At 36.5% G+C, this 20,433-nt stretch overlaps 1 protein-coding gene across 1 annotated transcript; it reads left to right on the forward strand.

Moving 5' to 3' along the window:
• Nucleotides 1-5,896: 5,896 nt before the first annotated feature.
• Nucleotides 5,897-18,895, forward strand: LOC118803374. The gene is made up of 6 exons (XM_036563871.1): nt 5,897-5,991; nt 6,081-6,230; nt 7,408-7,414; nt 7,539-7,616; nt 15,315-15,371; nt 18,542-18,895. Exons 1-6 carry the CDS (start codon nt 5,897-5,899, stop codon nt 18,893-18,895), a joined length of 741 nt encoding a protein of 246 aa, XP_036419764.1.
• Nucleotides 18,896-20,433: the final 1,538 nt, after the last annotated feature.

A 20,433-nucleotide genomic window follows, 5' to 3' on the forward strand; every position in this document is an offset into this window, starting at 1 on the left:
TTTTTTCCAAGAAGAAGTCCCCCCTCGCCATTTTGCAGCATCAGGTAAGCTTTCATTATATATAGAGAAATGTAATATTATTATCATTTTATTTATTCATTTAATCTTTCTCTTCTCTTCTCTTCACTTTTATTTTCTTAATTCAGGTGTTTTTGCAGATACAATTGGGCCGATGGAAGAAGATTCCAACCTTGTCAGAAAAGAAACAGATGCTGTTACTCTGAAATGTTCATATGAGTCAACCAGTACTTACATTAGACTATACTGGTATAGACAGCGTGTAAATGTAGCTCCAGAATATTTACTGTATAAAGGAGCAAAATCATACAGTAGTCAGAAGAGTACCCCCACTGACCCTCGACTTAAAGCAACAACAACTGATACATCTACTGAACTTCGTATCAGTGGCCTAAAGCTCACAGACTCTGCGCTCTACTACTGTGCTCTTAGAGTAGACCCAGTGATACAAAGTCCCTGAGAGGCTGTACAAAAAGTTATTTCCTTACTACACGATGATATCAGTGAACCACAAACCCAGACAAAGACACTGCTAACACCTGCTGCTGGAAAAAATAGAAAACATGAGTAAAGTGTTTTAAAATCTGAAACTACATATTCAAATCTCAAAACTGAAATACAGTGTAAATATTAGATTTTTTACATTGTTCTTTTTCTTTAATATTTCAATTTTTGTAAGGATTACTTTGAAAAGCTTTAATAAATATATGAATATATCGCTGTTGTCAGAAGAAAACCTTGTATCTACAAAATGGTAACTTTACAGGAGAAGGAAAAAACATATTTTACTTTTAATGTAAGTCAATGGAACCAGACTTTTTTCAAAGCAGTTTTGGGCTGTTTCTTTTAGTCTATTCATCATGAAATTTACAAACAATATAAAGAACAACAGGCATTTTCAAATGATGTCGAAAACAGAAAAACGTCAAAAATGGAGATACGAGGTTTTCTTCCGACAACAGCGATATACACATATAAATGTGTAAATTATCAACATTATCATCAAACTATTTGTATGTTTTCCTTTTTTCTTCCCATCTATTTTAACAATGAATGGTATATTGGGCTGTATGGACTGTTTCTCTTGCATTTCTATCATATGTCCACTGAGTGAGGGGAGGGTGCATGACAGAATATGAATTTTAAGGTAAGGTTATCATCTGGTTCTCAGTGTTGAACTGTGTAAGGCAACTGTTTCATAATCTTATGCATTAATACAATTAAACAATGAAGAAGATGAGTTCAAAATCTAAGCCTCAATTTTACTGGCAGTCCAGAAGTGGTGTGTGACTGGGTGTCTGTGTGTGTGTGACTGCTATAACCTGAGAGCCACCGTGGCATCATCACACTTAACCATCATACACAAACAATGAAATTCTAAAAAAGCTTACAAATGCACCTGTTAGCTTTATGTTACAATCTTCTTACATACCATACATTTAGTATTCAATCTCACACACAAACATCTGATAAAAAGTAACTGATATATTCATGTCCCAACTCTATTTAATGCCAGTATTAGGCATTTTTCTTGGCACAATAGTTTTCATGTTTTAATGGGGAAATCCTTGACTTACATTGTGTTGATTAAAGAGACCATAGTGTGTTTAATGCAGTATAAAAACAACAGCAAAGACTAATGTGAAATTGGCCAATCAGAAGAGAATGACTGTTCTGTGTTCTGTCTGTAATTTAGTCCTCAATCATTTGAGACCTTCATAGTAGTTTCATTTGCATTCTTTTCACTATTCTTGATCAGTGTCTTTTGGTTTATGCCTGTGGTTCCACTTTTATTTATGTTTTGATCTTTCACAAAGACAGAAAGCACAGTGAAGCAGCTCCCCAGAGCAGAGGTTTCCTGTTGTAGTTTCTCATAACTGCACTCACTTCAGAGAGATTCACACTAACACACAGATCAGCATTAGAGCACTGAGAGCTTAAACACACTACTGACTCCATCTGATCATATTCACAATGAAGAGAAACCTCCTCATCATTCTCATCATCACATCAGGTACTCACTGTGAAGATGCACTTAGAAACAATGACATTTTCCTAAAAAAAATTGTAATATATTTTTATTCTGCTTTTCTTTCAGGTGTGTTTGATGCTGATGAAATTGGACCAAATGATCAGGAGCCTGATGTTTTTGGAAAGGAGGGAGAATCTGTTACACTGAAATGCTCTTATGAAACAAGTAATGAAAATGTTTGGCTCTACTGGTACAGACAGTATCCTAACAGAGCTCTACAGTATTTACTGCTAAAAGGTGCTCGACGGGAGAGTTATAATCATACTTCAGACCAAAGATTTTCATCAGCTACATCCAGATTATTCACTGAGCTCAATGTTAGAGAACTAAAACTGGCAGATACAGCTCTCTACTACTGTGCTTTTAGAGTTGGAGCCCAGTGATACAGTCTTTGAGATGCTTTACAAAAACTCACACACCTTCTGTTTGCTTTGAACACAAGGAGATCAAATTAACATTCAAACCACAATGTATTATCTGTTATTACATTCTCAATGAAATGACTGAATGAGGTAAAAGATGAAGGAAAAAAAGCATGAATGAATGTGTACCAAACAGAACACATGTAAAGCTCAGTTTTCATTACAGAATCTTTTTACTGCTGATTTCTTTTTTAAGAAAATGTGACCTTAGTTGACAGAGTTGACTTTTTTACTGCTTTACATTTACATTTACTGCTTTATGTGCTTTTTTGTTCTTACTGAAGATCTAAACGCATTTGAATATGATTGGAAAAAGGGCATAAAATAAAGCTGAACTTCAAATTGTGAATCTACTTCAGTGGTGCAGATGACATGATAATAAGGTATCGCCTATAAGTGAAAGATCTACTTTCAACATTAGAGAACACACACTGGCAGAGTCGGCTTTCCATTGTTTCTCTTAGATACACAGTTCAACAATACAAGGTAAAATAAATAACACTTTGATTTTTGCCTGAGGGATAAATATTATTTTGCTGAAAAACATAAAAATGTGCTTAGAATACAGAGATGCACGGAGAAGTCTAAACTCACTCTTACTCTGTCTGTGGAAAGCTGGCAGTAATAATGTGAAGACGAAGAGATTACAGCTGCGTGCTGTGTAGATCAGACTGAACAGAGATCAACATACAGCCTCCGGAAGAGGAGCTGCAGTTCAGCCTTTATACCTGTCTGTTTCTGTGATCGTGATGCTCTTCTTAATGATGTTTCTGTTGTCTGTTCAAGGTAAAACTTTGCATTCTTAATATTCTGCATATCTTTCTTCTCTTATTTTATAATCTATTCTTTCATTCATTCATTTTAACACAGTCTCTGTTTTCTTATTGAAGTAATCAAGCTGTAGAACTAATCACTCCATACACTGCAGCAGTTTTGCCAATGAGGGTGAAAGTGTTACACTTTCTTATAATTACAGCAGTTCTGGCCCAAGCAGCATTGTACAGGCTTTTTGTGCAGGTATAATTAGATTGAGCTCTTCTTAAATGAACATTCTCAGCACATCATCTCAATTTGAAGCAAAATGATTAAATAAATAATGTTGTTAGTAATAAAAGTCAAAAGTAGCTTTTACTGTCAGATGTTCTTCCTCTGTTCTATGTGAAAGACAGAAGGAGAGAAGGAGTCTCTTCAGATTCGAAAACACCTCAGTTTCTCTTCTTAGCTATATCTTTTAGATATTAGTTAGTAGTTTTAAGCTACTAACCGTCTCTAATTTTCATGATCCTGAGCAAAGTCTTTTGCTTCATCCCAGTTGATGCCAAATTACAAAAACTGCTGTATCTTTTGCACAGGCCATAAAAAACTAAATTAAATAGATAAATAAATAAATAAACTGGTATTGTGCAGTAAAATATACAGATATGAGTTACATGTATAGAATAATTACTTACTTATCACACATAAAAACTTATTTTATAAAGAATTAATTACATTTTTAAATAATTAATTTGACCAGGTGGCCAAACTGCACTTTTAATGACAGGGTTTGAAACACTCTAGGGAGATACAGTTTTCTTACAGCAGTAACAGATGTGGAAACCCCAGATAGTGTCAGAAGGTGGAGCTGTGTGCTCAAGTCATAAAGAAACTTTCACAAAAGACCTCATTTTTGACTTTACTCCTTGCTGTTATTTTCTTTATTCATCATGTTCTTTTGTGCTTTTCTGATCCTTTCAGTATTAACAGGTAAGAGATACTTCAAACTCCTGTTTTTGTTCAGTTTTTCATCGTAAATTCTACTGAACATTTCATTTTCTTTTCTGACAGGTGATTCTTCTGAAGACTTGATAACATCTCATGGGTCTGTTAAACATGCCAGAGATGGTGAGAGTGTTGCTCTCTCCTGCAACTACAATGGCTCTGTATACAATCTGCTCTGGTATCGTCAATATTCCAGTTCCAAACCAGAATTCCTCCTCTCCACCACTGAATCTGGAGGAACTGTTAAAGCTGATCCAGCAGCACAGTTATCTGCTACAGTTGATAAAAACAGCAAAGTTCTGAACCTGACGATCTTCTCTGCTGCAGTATCAGCCTCTGCACTCTACTACTGTGCCCTGCAGCCCACAGTGACAGGAAACCCAGCTACACTGTACAAAAACACCTGCTTATAGCACTTATTATACAGAACTTTAAACTGTACTGATCTTACATTTAAATTGGCGATTTGATATTTATTTCTCTGGAGTACTGATAACATTAATCAATATATTTCAATCAATATAATGTATTTAATTTTTCACTCTTAGGAACATAATTTTGATCTAAATTAGTGTTTATGTATGTGCAGTCTCAGGATGAGATAATAATCTACTCACAGAGAAGTAATGAGGGAAATACTAAAACAGTTTGTTCTAAGCTGAAGCTGAAGCAACTTACAAACCATTTCAAAGTTTTTGAGTATTGCAAAAACTGAGCTGCATGAGACTGCTGTTCAGTCATGAAATGTCTTAATGGTTGGTGGCTTCTTTCTGTTGTTTTAGGTAAGATACATATATCTTGACCATATCATTGTAAAAACTCATGTAACATCTGAACATCGAGCACACAGAGTTAATACAGTTTCTGTTTTGTAATCTAGACCTTAAATTTTAACCTGATCTCACTCTATAAAATATCTCTTCAGCGCGGAGGGAATAGATCAAATTTCTTCCACTATCGTCAGTATTTCAGATCCAGACCTGAGTTTCTGATGCTGATCAGTAAACTTAATACAAAAGCTGATCCTCCAGTTACTACAGTGTCTGCAAATGTAAATGAAGAGAAAAAAGGGAACTGTACAAAAACCTCATTGTGTGTTTTTTCTGAAATCATTTATTTAATAATGAATAGTCTACAATTTAACACCTCACACATGTAGATATTATTCTTGAAAACATTACTGCCACTTTCAGTGTCAAGCATTAATATTCCCTTCACATTCCAGAACACTATGAACAGTCATAAAAGCAGAAATAACTGATTGTAATAACAACCTGACATTCCTGAGTGGCACAACCGTATAAGTGTTGTTCCTCTCATCAGGAGATTGTGAGTTCAATCCCTGCTGATGGTGGGTAGGATGACCCCTCTGTCTCCCCCCATCACCCAGTGCATGTATCTGTTAGCAGATGTAACAGAACTGACAGTTGGTCCTCCAAGTGCATTCAGCTCTCTGAAAAGATGTGGTGGCTTGCTTCACAGGTCTCAGAGGAAGCTTGTGCTGCCTTCTAGTGCTGGTGGTGGTAGCATGTGATCGGGGGAGTCCTAACAAGTGGGTGGAAAAGGATATGTCTAGATTGGGGAACAAAAATATTATTTATTCCTGGGCATTATTATTTATTCCCAGGCATTATTTATTCCCATGGGCACTCATAGTCAAAACATGCAGTATGTCCAGAGGGGGCTGCAGTCCAGAAAAGTGATCACAAGAAAGGAGGCAGAGGCTGGACGAGGGCCAGGGATGGAGCATAGATCAAGGTAAAAACCTAGAGTGGCAGCAAGGCCCTGAGGACCTAGTCAACAGCAAAGACCATAGGTCTTTCAGTGGCAGATGGTGGGGGTGTTAGTTCATCACTGGACAGTTGGGGCTCTGTTTTGGTGATGAAGCCAGCACAAAAGCTGAGTGAGGGGCAGGAAAAGGAGCAAGCACTGGGAGAGCAGCCCTGGGAGCCAGCACTGGAGGACCTAGCTGAGCAGAGGACTGGGCAAACAGCCCAGTAGGTCTCCTACTTGTTAGTGCTCTCTGGAGCACAGGGTGCTGATATGGGAGCAGGCACCTGCTTGCTGGTGCGCATTGGCACACTGTGCAGCCTATAGACATCCATGCTCATTTCACTGTGGCCTCCTTGGGTGCAGGCAGGGCTTGGCAGGCATGCTCTGCTGTGGAGGCTCACTGTGTCACCACCTGCCCACTCAGCAACACAGGGGCTGGAGCTGGAGTGGTATAACCAACCCAGGGTTTTATCCTCCACTTCTTCAAACGCATAGCAGAAGAGATCCCAAAACTGAGCCAATTAATCACTTCACTTTTGAAAGGCCCATTTGCAGCTCAGTTCAAAGCAGGTCTTCTGAACATTTAGTATTTTTACTTGTTTGTTATTTGTTATTTGTTACCAGCACCTGTGGCTTTCCCTCAGGCTTTCTTGGAATGAAACATCTCACTGTGTTTAGCTAAGTAAAGCTGGCTTTCCCACAAAATCCTCAAGTGGTACATTAAATATCCTGGGGAGGACCAGCCATGATGTGACAGGCTTGGTGGTGGCTGTAACAGGCTTGCTAGTCACTGCATCCTTTGTTGTTGGCAAAGTTTTCTGTAATGCAGACTCAAGATGTTTCTGCAAAACAGGATGTCCCCCTTTTAACCAGTCAGTTTCCTCTTATTCATTATCTGGTTTCCTCTTTTCCCTACCTAAAACATTTTCTCATAAAAACACTTCAGTATACAATTTCTATGTATTAATATCTCTTAATGTACATCATCAGAATAAACAGATTTTGACTACAGCACTATGTCGTTCTGCCTTAACACAGCTACAAAATGCATACACTCTCTGATAAATATCCAAGTAATCAAAATCTTTGTATGTATGAGCGTGCCTTCTGTTATATGTAAACTTATAATAACAAAATAGACTGGGACAAATAACAATTGACATTCACATAAAACTCTTATTCAGAAGTAGCAGTAGGCTACTCATTCTACAAATCTTTGTATTCTTAAATCATCATTCTACCAGAAGGTGGCACTCTAGTCTTTTAAATTAAAACTGAGCCTTTGTCAGATTATCATATTGGCCTCCTTAAAGAATAAACTCACTACTGACTCTTGCAGTCATTTTATCTGTCTGAAGATCAATCATGATGTTGTTCTGTGTCTTGCTGATGTTTACTCAGTTTGAAGGTGAGTAATTTAGCAGTGCCTTTTTGTTTTACTGAATTTAACCTGAAAACATCTACATACATTTCACACATAACCATGAAATTTGATTTAAAAACCTCATGATCTTTCTTTTTTTCTTCCTTAGGAAATACTGCTGCAGATGGAATATACCCACTCTCCTCCGAAAAGCATGTATCGGAGGGAGCAGATTTCACTCTCTCTTGTAACTACAGTGCAACTACAGTGCAAGGCTTGTACTGGTATCGTCAGTATCCTGGATCCAGACCAGAATTCCTCCTTTTTCTTAATGAGTACAGTAATAAATCTGAACCTGCTCTTCGTTTGACAGCAGTGGCAAACAAACAAATGAAGTGTGTGGATCTGAAGATCTCTCACACTGTAGTGTCAGACTCTGCACTGTACTACTGTGCTCTGCAGCCCACAGTTAAAGGAAACTCAACTACACTGTACAAAAACTCACTTCACTCACACACAGAGCATTCAAAAGACCTGTTTTTGACTGGATGGAGTTCATATGTTCTTATAACTGTAAAAAGCAAAGGTCTTTACAGTAAGACAGAGGATGCATTATAACAGAATCAGTTCAGTCAGCGCTATATAAATAATACTGAATTGATTTGCTGTTGCTGTTAAAGACATAAAAGTGCAAATGACTGTTAGAGGGTCATATTCAACAGTTACCTTGACCAATTTAAGATTTTTTAAGACAATGTGGGCAAGGTCACTTGCAAGTTGATGGGCAATGCTTGTTTTGCAGGACCAGAATTGAATAGATAAATGTTGTACATTCTGTGTCCAACAAGAGTTACAAAAAGCTAAAATCCTACTACACAATGTTCCCATACAGTCCTGCACTCAGTAAGTTATCTAAGTCATCCCTGTGTATCACTACATTTGCTCACATATAAGCAAAAATAAAATATTGCTGTTGTCGGAAGAAAACCTTGTATCTCCAAAATGGTAACTTTACAGGAGAAGGAGAAAACCTACTTTACTTTTAATGTAAGTCAATGGAACCAGACTTTTTTCCAAATCATTTTAGGTCATTTCTTCATGTCCATTCATTATGAAATTTACAAACAATGTAAAGGGTAACATGTATTTACAAATTCTGCCAAAAACTTAAAAATATCAAAAATGGAGATTCAAGGTTTTCTTCCGACAACAGCGATATCCTGTTTTATTCTGGTTGGAGTTAATTCTGGGATAAAGAATGTCAGGAGTTTTGTGGCTAAAATAATAATCCAAACAGAAGAGAAAGGGAATAATACATATAAGAAAACAATAATATGAAAAAGACTAAAGCTTAAAAAATGTTTATTACAAAGAAACAAGGAACATGAGAGACTGATCCACACTAAACCGTTATGTTAGGATCAGGATAAACCTGTACAAAATAATTATCATAAGATAAAGAAGTCAGGCATGACAGCAGTATATTGTGAATGAGTGTATCAAGGAATTCAAGGAACATGAATAAAAAAGGACTTTCATTCTATGTATACATTCATTTTACATATACATTCATTATAAATGTGCATATGCATCAGATTCTGATTATAACTGTATCACTCAACTTAAAGTAAAGAAAAGAATAAGATGAAAATGAAAATATACACATATATTATACTGCTATATGCAGTTTATTTGAAGTGTAATCCAAACCCATGAGGATCTGTTGATCTGCTCTGCTATAGTATCAGACTCTGTGCTACAGGGATTGAATCTGATTGGTTCACCTGAGGCAGCCAATAAAATGAGAAAAAAGCAATCAAAAACAATTGGGGCAACAGCTAAAACAGACAGATATGTTGCCTGGATTGCTCTCAGGCAAGGTGACATTCCTAGTGCTACTGTGTCTATTTTAGCAGAGTAATAAAACACCGGCCTCTCTCTCTCTCCATGACTTTGGGTTAGACAGCTAGACACAAATCCTAGTGACTCTGAAACATACAGGGTGAATGGTAGTTCCATGTTCACTAAGCCTAGTGCTGGGGCCTTGCATAGAGCAGTTTTAAGGGAATGGAACGCTTGTAACTGATCATCATTTAGCTGAAACTCAGGCTTCTGATTTTCTGTTTTGGTTAGATCATATAGCGGTTGAGCCGTTTTTGCATAATCTTCAATCCAAGGCCGACAGTAATTGCACAATCACAGAAAAGAGCGTAGCTGTGCTAGGGTGACAGGTGGTGAAATAGCATATACCGCGGCACACCGGTCAGGCAAGATCGACCTCTGATCCTGTGACACCAGCTGTCCCAAATACTGAACAGAGGATTGGTTAATCTGGGCCTTTTTTAAAGAGGCTTTGTGTCCTACCGAATGTAGGTAATCTAATAAAGCTAGCAAGTTATGTTCATGTTCCTCTGCATTTGAGGAAGCTACCAAAATGTTGTCTATATATTGTAGAACCGTACTAGTCATTGTTGGAGCATCAGATGATGCAAACTGTCTACGCAGGGTTTGATGATAAATAGTAGGTGAATTATGAAGGCCTTGTGGCAATCTTGTCCACTGGTATTGTTGGGAACCTACAGTAAAAGCTAGCCATGGTTGATAATCTTCATGTAAAGGTACAGACCAAAATCCATTTGCCATATCAATTACAGAGAAAATACAATGTTCTGGATGCAATCCATTAAAAATAGTGGACGGATCAGCTACCATAGGTGCAGTTTTTGTTATGCATTTGTCAGCTTAATGATAATCTACAACCAGACGAAATGAATCCCCTTTAGGAACCGGCCATACCGGTGAGTTGCTGGGACTTTGGGTTGGACACAATACACCTTGTCTAACCAAATCCTCCACTATAGGTTGAATACCTGCCAATGCTGCATCATTAATTGGATACTGCTTGGTATTCAGGGGAGGAGTAACAGCCAGTTTCACAGATTCAACCCTTAGTAAACCACAGTCTGTGGGAGATTTGGACCAGATAGGGTGTTCTTTAATAGTAGACAAACTAATGGTAGCTAATAACCATGTCACAGAATTCGGTGAGATTGTAAGCTTAGATGCAAACTGAGTAATTATATCCATACCTAAAATAGGAGATGTGGATATCTGTCCCACCCACAAAGGCACTAACAATGTATGTGGACCACAGTGTATCTCTAATGGTTCAGACAAGTACAACTGAGTCTGACCTGTAACTCCAGAAGCTAAGCTTTCTTCTTTTGACAAAGGTATTTGTAATGACTGTGCCAGTGTTGAAGGTAAGACCGATATTTGGGCGCCTGTATCAAACAAAAAATCAACGTCTGTGCCACACACGGTCAATGTTACAAACAAACGATTATCATACGGATTAACATTCGACCGAGCGCCCAAATTGTGTTGCACAGCGTCTATTAGTTTAAAGATCCTGCTGGAGGAGCTGTGGGCTGTATGGTATGCTGTTGTACATATTTTAGAATGGCACCTGCTTGTTCAGGAGAAAGAGCAACAGCCTTACCTTGGCCCTTGTTATAATTAGAAGATTTATGGTCCTGATCACACTTCTTTTTACGGCAATCTTTCTGCCAGTGGCCTACTGCCCCACAATAATAACAATGTCCCCTACGTCCGTTAGCTTGTGCTACAACATTTCCTTGTTTAGCACTGACCTGTTGCCCTGGTATAGTTTGAATAACATGCACTTTATGGGACTTAGAAAGCTCACGTTCTAAATCTGACATTAAGTTCACAAGGTCCCTAAAATTCCAGTCTCTATATGCAATGGGCAACTGTTGTTTAATTTTGTCACTCAAGCCATCAAACCAACATTGATGTAATGGACTAGGACCTGTAATTCTGTCCAAAGTAGCATCCCGATATTCTGTCAAACCAGAATGTGCCAGGAAACATTCACGAAATCGAGTAGTGTAAGCAGGTACAGATTCACCTTTTCCTTGTTTGCATTCAGCTATAGTAGCCCAGGATGTAACATCTGACCCATGCTCCTTAATAAAAGTCTCAATTACTTTCCTGTGCTCATCTATAGTAGAGGTTTCATCCACAACTAGTTCATCATGCAATTCTTGGACCTCCCTTTCAGCAATATGTTGGGATAAAATTAACACCTCATCCAATGGATGCAGATTATATAATCGTCTTTTGCGACGCAACATACAGATGAAAGGAACAGTACCCATAACCCGAGGATGTTTAAAATCCTTGCTTAGTTTATCAAGCTGTTCTGGACTAAGGGGTATAGGCCAGTCTTTTACACGTACTCCCCCTGTGGCTAAATTCGTAACTGTCCTTACCAGCGGAGCACACTGCAATTGAGATGGTTCATGATTATCGGAATCTGATCCTGACTCACTATCCTGACAATCAGTAGGAAGTTTTCCCCTTAAATCTGGATATAATTTTGGACTACCGGTTGTTGGTGTTGGGTTACAGGGGACTATAGACTGATTTGACTTTAATTTTTCCTCCTGCAATTTAGTTTGATGCTTTTGTTGCAGTTTTTTATACGCTGACTCCAACTTATTAATTCTAGTATTAAGGCATGTTATTTCTTGCTCATAGCGTTTTCGCTCAGCCTCCATAAATTGCCTAGCGACATATGTAACGTGTTTACCACTATCTTTCCGTATTGCATAACCTAAGGCTTTCTTACACTCATCTAGAGACCAAATTTTATCTGGATGAACAGGCAATTTCTTTTGATAGTGTTTGTCTAAACTAGATGAGTCTATATGTTTACATAACTGTTCATCCAGTCTGACAATGAATACATCATCAGGCCAATCAGGTGCCACCCTACCACCCCTCTGTGTGGTAGCCTTCTCTCCTGCCATGGGCTTATGGGAACACTACCGTGGTCTTCCCCTCTGTTCCGTCAACAAGAGGAGGATATCCTACTGGTTACAGGGTTTGCTTCGAAATGGGCACTCACCTAGAGATGAGATGTCCAATCCGGGTCATGGCACCACTTGATAGAATCCAAACCCGGGAGACTCGATCTGTTGTCTGGACAGGTGAAGTTTATTTGTTGCGCGCGCAGGTTCCAGACACCCAGCCAGCCCCCCTATACAATGGACTGTCACACTTTTATAGCTGGACTGATGCCAAGATTAGACTCAGCGTATACAAGACAAGTAACAGGTGTGACAACATGACCATATAAGGAGAAAGACAACAATAAGCAACCTAAAATACAACTTCAAAACACACACACACAACACAGCACATTAACTTCCTTCACTGCCAAAACAAGATTTTGTGCGATGCCACAGAAGAACCTTATGTTTCATTAGAAAAATGCTTGAATTGATAGTTCTTTACAGAAACATTTTGGTAAAGATGTGTGAGTGTAGAGAACATGCTTAAAGACTAAAGAACCTCCTCATGATGTAAAGGTTCAGGCAGAGCTTTTAAACTGATATATGACATTTACAGCAGTTTTATTGTGTTTGGGGACAAAAAATAACTTGATTCTGCCTCAGTTATCCAACAAAAAAGATACAAAAAATATTCTTCATAATTACTACATACTTTAATAACTGTCATCAGCATTGAGCATAGAGGGATAGTTAGGAATCATTTATTGTTAAAATTGTGGCAACAACTCCAATGTATGTTTCTGGAAATGGATTTTAAAAACATTTTCACTATTATATGGACTTCTGCGTTTTAAAATTATTAATTAGGTATAATTAGGTAATATTTCACAAATCTTAAAAGAAAACTTGTGACTAGAGGGCTGGTCACCTTTGCTTATGATAGGTCAGGTTGTTTCGGCCCTGGACGGTATCAGTCAGATTGTTTCAGTTGGCTCAAAGTTAGCTGGTGCGCTCCTCTTAATCTTTTTCAGGCAAAATCTCTGGGATTCTTTTGTGTTCATAGAGTTGCTGTCATTTTTTAAAATTTATTCTGAGGTAACGTCAACTTGCTGAAGATCTGCGCATTCCAGAGTGTCCTCGTTTTGAAATGATTCCTAACACTTTGTGATTCCTCTTTCAGAAGATCTTCATGCTCTTAATACAAACACCACATTGATAAATAGATGTGAGGGCAGCAAGAAAACAACACCAAACTATTTTTTCCAGTGTACACAAAGAACTATACAAATCTTTGGGAATATCCATCTTAATAGAATTATGTATTTAATGTACCTGTTGCTCCCAGTGAAGGTGCATGTGCATTAATCCAGTAGGATTAAATATGGATGCTGCTGCCTCTCAATTTCCATGTACAGGTTGATGAATTGAGGAATATACCATTGTGTTATCAAGGCCTTTTCAAACAAAGCTGAAGTCAGCTTCTTGCTTGAATTTTCCCATTCCACCTTAAATGCTGAAGCAGTTACGTTCTGGTGCCTCATAATGGGAAAATTCAAACAAGAAATCTAAAAACAAAGAACATAAAGAGCTGTCAGTAATGTTATTTCTATCCCTCTTGTTCTTTCATACTCTCACACTCACTATGAAGTGAGGTTAAACCAAAGACTCTGTGGGTTAAACTAGTTGGCATGTCAGCTAGTTAGCTAATGTCAGTGTTAGCCTAACCCCTTTTCTTAACCACACGTAAACCCAAAATTAGCTAAAGTTAATTAGTTGGATTTATTCACTCTGTTTCACACTGTTTTTTTTTTTTGTATTATAGATTTGGAATAAGGTGTAATGTTTATTTTAGTGAGCTTTAAGCCAAAGTCCTGTCTTCAGCTCAGCTACCAATTACTTTGCAGTGCATAACCAGAGCGCCTCCCCCAGGTCTTATATGATTGGCTTACAACATATGAGGTCTGATATGATTGGCTTACAATGTATAAAGTCTGATATGGTTTGCCCAATGTTACATCAGTCAATCTCTGGTAGTACAATAGAGGCAGCACAGCATAAGAGCAGCAGCAGCAGCGCCTCCCCACGATCGCGCCCTGCTATTACAGCATATTGTGAATGAGAATAAACTATAGATGATTTGGACTAGTAATGTACATTTACTTAGAAAAGGGGGGCTAAATAACATTTGGCTCCCTAAAATTTGCCTAGCAATACCCATGATGATTTCAAACATTTGATCGGCAGTGTATATAAATAAATTTACTTACAAATAATGTCTGTATGTATTTGCATTTCATTGTGATTAAAATCTCACCACTCATTTTGAGTTGATGAAATAGTTCATACAAACAGCATGTTGTATGTAGTTTATTTAAAGTGTATCTCAAAGTCAGGAGGATCTGTTGATCTCCTCTGCTACAGAATCAGACTCTGCACTACAGCAAAGGAATCTGACTGATTCACTTCAGAAGGAAAGCAGGTTAACGCTTTTCTGACTTCAAAACAAGTTTGTACAACTTAAACTCCTCTGGGTCCTGTGTCCTGAAACCCATAATGTATGTTTAAATTTCTCAGATCTGAGTTCAGTTTCTTACAGGTTATCTTTAGTGGTGTTACTGGATGTGTCAGAATTGACTGCTTTACTACTCATTGTTTACAAGATGAGCAACACATTTACAGGACCAAAAAGAACAGTAAGTTTGTAAAGCCAATTTAATGAATGAATAATGAATTTATGTTTATTATATACATTATTGCAAAAAATAGTTCAGTCTTATTAAAGAGCAGGATCAGATGGTTATAACAGACTCCGGAGAATAGATTAAGAGTGTAAGATGAGTTGTTCAGTCAGGGGGAGGAGTTGAGTGTGTGTAGAGAGTAGAGATGATCAGCACACTGACATGCTGAGGAGCTCAGAGTGTTTTCTTCTCACAGTCAGTGCTGACCACCATGATCATTTTCACTGTACTGCTGCTCTCAGCACTTAAAGGTAAAGTTTTCAGAGATTTTTAAAAGTAGACAGAATACTACAATGTACATAAAACATTCTTAAAGCTATTATTTAGTCAGATTAGCTTTGTGTATGGTTGGTTAATCATTAACATAATTACTTTAAAAAATTGTAGGTAACAGAGCTGAAGACGTCATCACTCCAGACAGAGACATTGTTTTTGCTGTTGAAGGTCAAAATGTTACACTTTCCTGTAACTACAGTGGAACTGAATACGGTGTTCACTGGTATCGACAGTATTCGGATTCACCTCCACAGTTCCTCATACTGGACTTTTCTGGGGTCATTACTGAAGCTCAACCTCCTGTTCCTGGAATATCAATTGATCATGTAAAAAAACAGAAGAAAGTGGATCTGTTGATCTCCTCTGCTGCAGTATCAGACTCTGCACTCTACTACTGTGCCATGAGGCCCACAGTGACAGGAAACCCAGCTACACTGTACAAAAACCCCCTTACAGTAGCAAAAGCTAAAACTGCCAATGACTCATAGTAATGGCACCGCAGAAGCTGAACAATGAAGGTTCAGAATGGTAATGTGAGCTGGTATTTTATTGATGATAATACTATGTGAAATCTTAAATGGCAGATTCATCTACATATATATAATATGGCACGCCAAACAGGAAATATTTAATTAACTTTGATATATATGGAATGAACATTGATATATATACAATGAACATTGATATATATACAATGAACTTTGATATATATACAATGAACTTTGATATATATATACAATGAACATTAATATATATACAATGAACTTTGATATCTATACAATTAACATTGATATATATACAATGAACTTTGATATATATATACAATGCACTTTGATATATATATACAATGAACTTTGATATATATGGAATGAACATTGATATATATTGAATGAAAGTCGCTGTTGAAGGGTTGAGGATGGCCAAGAAAAACTGTACATCAATAAATGGGCATTAACAAACTCCAGGTGTAGCTTAAAGGGAATTCTGATAAAGTGACCAGTATCTATACACAGTGATCCCGTGGACAGAGTGACCTGAGAGTGGCGGTTATATGATTTGAAGAAACAGATGGGTGGAGTTTCAATATATACATAATTTGACATGGTGCAGAAGAAGAGTCAGATGAGGCCATAACTTCTGTTTGAAAAATGCTCTTTTATTGAGAGCAAGGGAAAACAGTGCCACTTGAAAAGCAACTGAAAATTGAGGTAGGTCACTCCTAGCCCTACTCTTTCTTCTGAGGGTCACCAAACACAAACACACTCTCCCTAACTCTGAGCTGGACAAAAAATAACAGCAAACACATACACACACTGTAACTGAAAAACAACAACATAGGAACATTAAATAACAATGTAAACAGTCAACCCCAAAAGTCCCTCTCTGTCTAAACAAAACATTTTATGAATTATAGTATTCATTTTTTCATCTCAATGTTCGATCCATGTACATCAATGTTCATTCAATATATATACATTTTCATTCAATATATATCAATGTTCACTCCATATATATCAAAGTTCATTCCATATATATATCAATGTTCATTCTATATATATCAATGTTCATTCCATATATATCAAAGTTCATTGTATATATATCAATGTTCACTCCATATATATCAAAGTTCATTCCATATATATCAATGTTCATTCTATATATATCAATGTTCATTCCATATATATCAAAGTTTATTCAATATATATCAATGTTCATTCTATATATATCAAAGTTCATTCCATATATATCAAAGTTCTTTGTATATATATATCAATGTTCATTCCATATATATCAATGTTCATTCCATATATATATCAATGTTCATTCAATATATATAAATTTTCATTCAATATATATCAATGTTCACCCCATATATATTAAAGTTCATTCCATATATATCAAAGTTCTTTCCATATATATATATATATATATATATATATATATATATATATATATATATATATATATATATATCAATGTTCATTCAATATATATACATTTTCATTTAAGATATATCAATGTTCACTCCATATATATCAAAGTTCATTCCATATATATCAATGTTCATTCCATATATATCAATGTTCATTCTATATATATCAAAGTTCATTCCATATATATCAAAGTTCTTTGTATATATATATCAATGTTCATTCCATATATATCAATGTTCATTCAATATATATAAATTTTCATTCAATATATATCAATGTTCACCCCATATATATTAAAGTTCATTCCATATATATCAAAGTTCTTTCCATATATATATATATATATATATATATATATCAATGTTCATTCAATATATATACATTTTCATTTAAGATATATCAATGTTCACTCCATATATATCAAAGTTCATTCCATATATATCAATGTTCATTCAATATATATCAATGTTCATTCTATATATATCAAAGTTCATTCCATATATATCAAAGTTCTTTCCATATATATCAAAGTTCATTCCATATATATCAAAGTTCATTCCATATATATCAATGTTCATTGATAATGTTCATTGATAATGCTGTTGATTACACTAGAATTACTATAATTACAGTAAAGGGCAAGATATGATAGTCTTTTTGATATCTTAAATTTAAATTTTTATTTTAATTTTAATATAATTAGTTTACTCTGCAATTACTAAAAAAGGGCACATGTCAGCCAAATGTTTTCCATGTACTCATATAATAGATGAAGTGTATAATGGATGATTTCATACAAGCCTGAAAGATATTCTTGAATGAGGTCCACTGATTGCAAGCACAAGGCCAAAGCTGCAGCCTATCTGCTAAGATACACGAGCGGACAAATGTTCAGGGTTTCACTGTGGTTAAAATTTTTCATTTTCATTATTGCTTTAACAATATAGTTAGAATTTCCCAATACTGACTGAAAAAGTGTGAGTAGAATTTATAATAAGTCACATTTTGCAAGGCACTGTTATTCCACTTGTGTTATTTCATGGTTTTGATGTCTTCTAAGATGTGTAGTAAAAATAAAGAGAGTTGTTCTGTGTTGAACTGATGGCTCAGTTCATAGTTACAGACTCTCAGATCAGCCTGTCACATGCTGTAATACTTCAGTACAAGCACTTCCTGGGTGGGAGTCTAACTGCTTCACGTAAAGAGCTAAACACAGAGACTACTTTTATACACAGAGACCACAGTGTTTTACAATGGCTCAAAAATGCGTCATACTGCAAACGGAGAGATATATAACACTTTATCTCATTGTAGCTTCAGGTAAACTAACAACTAATGTACATGTAGCTGGAGATGTAGTTACTAATGATCTAATATGATGTTTCAATGTGCCATTAAATATAGACTATTTTTCTTCTTAATTCAGGTGTTTTTGCAGATACAATTGGTCCGATGGAGGAAGATTCCAACCTTGTCAAAAAAGAGGCAGATGTTGTTACTCTGAAATGCTCATATGAGTCAACCAGCAGTAACATTTGGCTTTACTGGTACAGACAGCGTGTTAATGTAGCTCCAGAATATTTACTGTATCAAGGAGCAAAATCACGCAGTAGTGAGAAGAGTACCCCCACTGACACTCGACTTAAAGCAACAACAACTGATACATCTACTGAACTTAAAATCAGTGGACTAAAGCTCACAGACTCTGCGCTCTACTACTGTGTTCTTAGAGTAGACCCAGTGATACAAAGTCCCTGAGAGGCTGTACAAAAAGTTATTTCCTTACTACACCATGATATCAGTGAACCACAAACCCAGATAAAGACACTGCTAACACCTGCTGCTGGAAAAAACAAATTCAACCCTCAAAGCATAAATATAATGTCAAGTCTGAAATCATTTCTTTTATGTTTTAATTTTGAAAAAGATTATTTTCAACAGAGTGAAGCTGTAATAAATGTATGAATGTATACATGCATAGATGTGTAAATGCATGAACATATTCGGTTACATAGACTGTTTCTTTTGCATTTTCTAAAAGATGCATATGCCTTCCAAGTGAGAGGAAGGTGCATGACACACTGGACATTTTAAGGTGGTTAAGTTAGCAGCTAATGAATGCACAGTTTACTTTCAGCAGTGTTGAACTGTTCAGGGCAAATTATACTGTTTCACTATATCATTCAATAAAATAACTATACAATAATGATGATTTCAAAAGACATCAAAACTTCAAATTTAAATTTACTGACAATCCAGAAACTGTGTGTATGTGTGAGAGAGAGAGACTCTGCTTTGTACTGTTGTGTCCTGAGAGCCATTCCTCATCATTACATTCAACCATCATACACAAACATGCAGCTCTAAACAATAATCCTACAAATACACTTGTTAGCTTTATGCTACAATCATTCAAACTACACATTCATTATTCAATCCAACACAAGAGCTGACAAAAGTAGCATATATATTCATGCCTTAATGCTTTTATCTTTTATAATAGTAAAACTCTTACGCCATTGAATCAAAGTATTCAACAGTTTGCTTTGTCACAGAAAGTTTCCTGTTTCAAAACCTGCAGTGCTGAATTAGTACTAAACTCCAACTAAAGATAACTAACAGAGCTCTGTAAGAGTTATTAAAAGCTGGTGATTGTGCTGTGTGGTTACACCTGTTGGAGAATGCTGCAGTTGTAAAAAACTGCTTTTCTGTTCAGTTTTGTTTTTGCTAATGTTAGTGGTTCTATTATTATTTATGCTTTGTTCTTCCACAAAGACAGAGAGCACAGTAGAGCAGCTCCCCAGAGCAGGAGTTTCCTGTTGTAGTTTCTCATAACTGCACTCACTTCAGAGAGATTCACACTAACACACAGATCAGCATTAGAGCACTGAGAGCTTAAACACACTACTGACTCCATCTGATCATATTCACAATGAAGAGAAACCTCCTCATCATTCTCATCATCACATCAGGTACTCACTGTGCAGATGTGCTCAGAACTTTAGCACAATCATATTTTAATTTAAAATATTTATTATTTCTATTCCACTTTCAGGTGTGTTTGGTGCTGATCAAATTGGACCATCAGAAGATCAGGAGACTGATGTTTTTAGAAAAGAATCTGTTACACTGAAACAAGCAGCTCTGAGAGTCGGCACTGGAGGAACCAGCTGAGCATAAGACTGGATGGCCAGCAATTCAGGCTCTTAAATGTCAGTGTTCTATCTGGGCAATGCTATGGGGCGAGGCACCGGGTCATTGGTGTTCTCTTGGCACTGGCCAGCCCCATAGACATT

The sequence above is a fragment of the Colossoma macropomum genome, unplaced genomic scaffold, assembly GCF_904425465.1.
Source record: "Colossoma macropomum unplaced genomic scaffold, Colossoma_macropomum, whole genome shotgun sequence".
NCBI lineage: Eukaryota > Metazoa > Chordata > Actinopteri > Characiformes > Serrasalmidae > Colossoma > Colossoma macropomum.

Coding starts and splice junctions, on each gene's coding strand:
- LOC118803374 (XM_036563871.1), top strand. CDS start 5,897: ATGCAGTATGTCCAGAGGGGGCTGCAGTCCAGAAAAGTGATCACAAGA. Junction 5,992..6,080: donor GGGATGGAGCATAGATCAAG/GTAAAAACCTAG, acceptor TGGGGGTGTTAG/TTCATCACTGGACAGTTGGG. Junction 15,372..18,541: donor CATTGTTTTTGCTGTTGAAG/GTCAAAATGTTA, acceptor CATTAAATATAG/ACTATTTTTCTTCTTAATTC.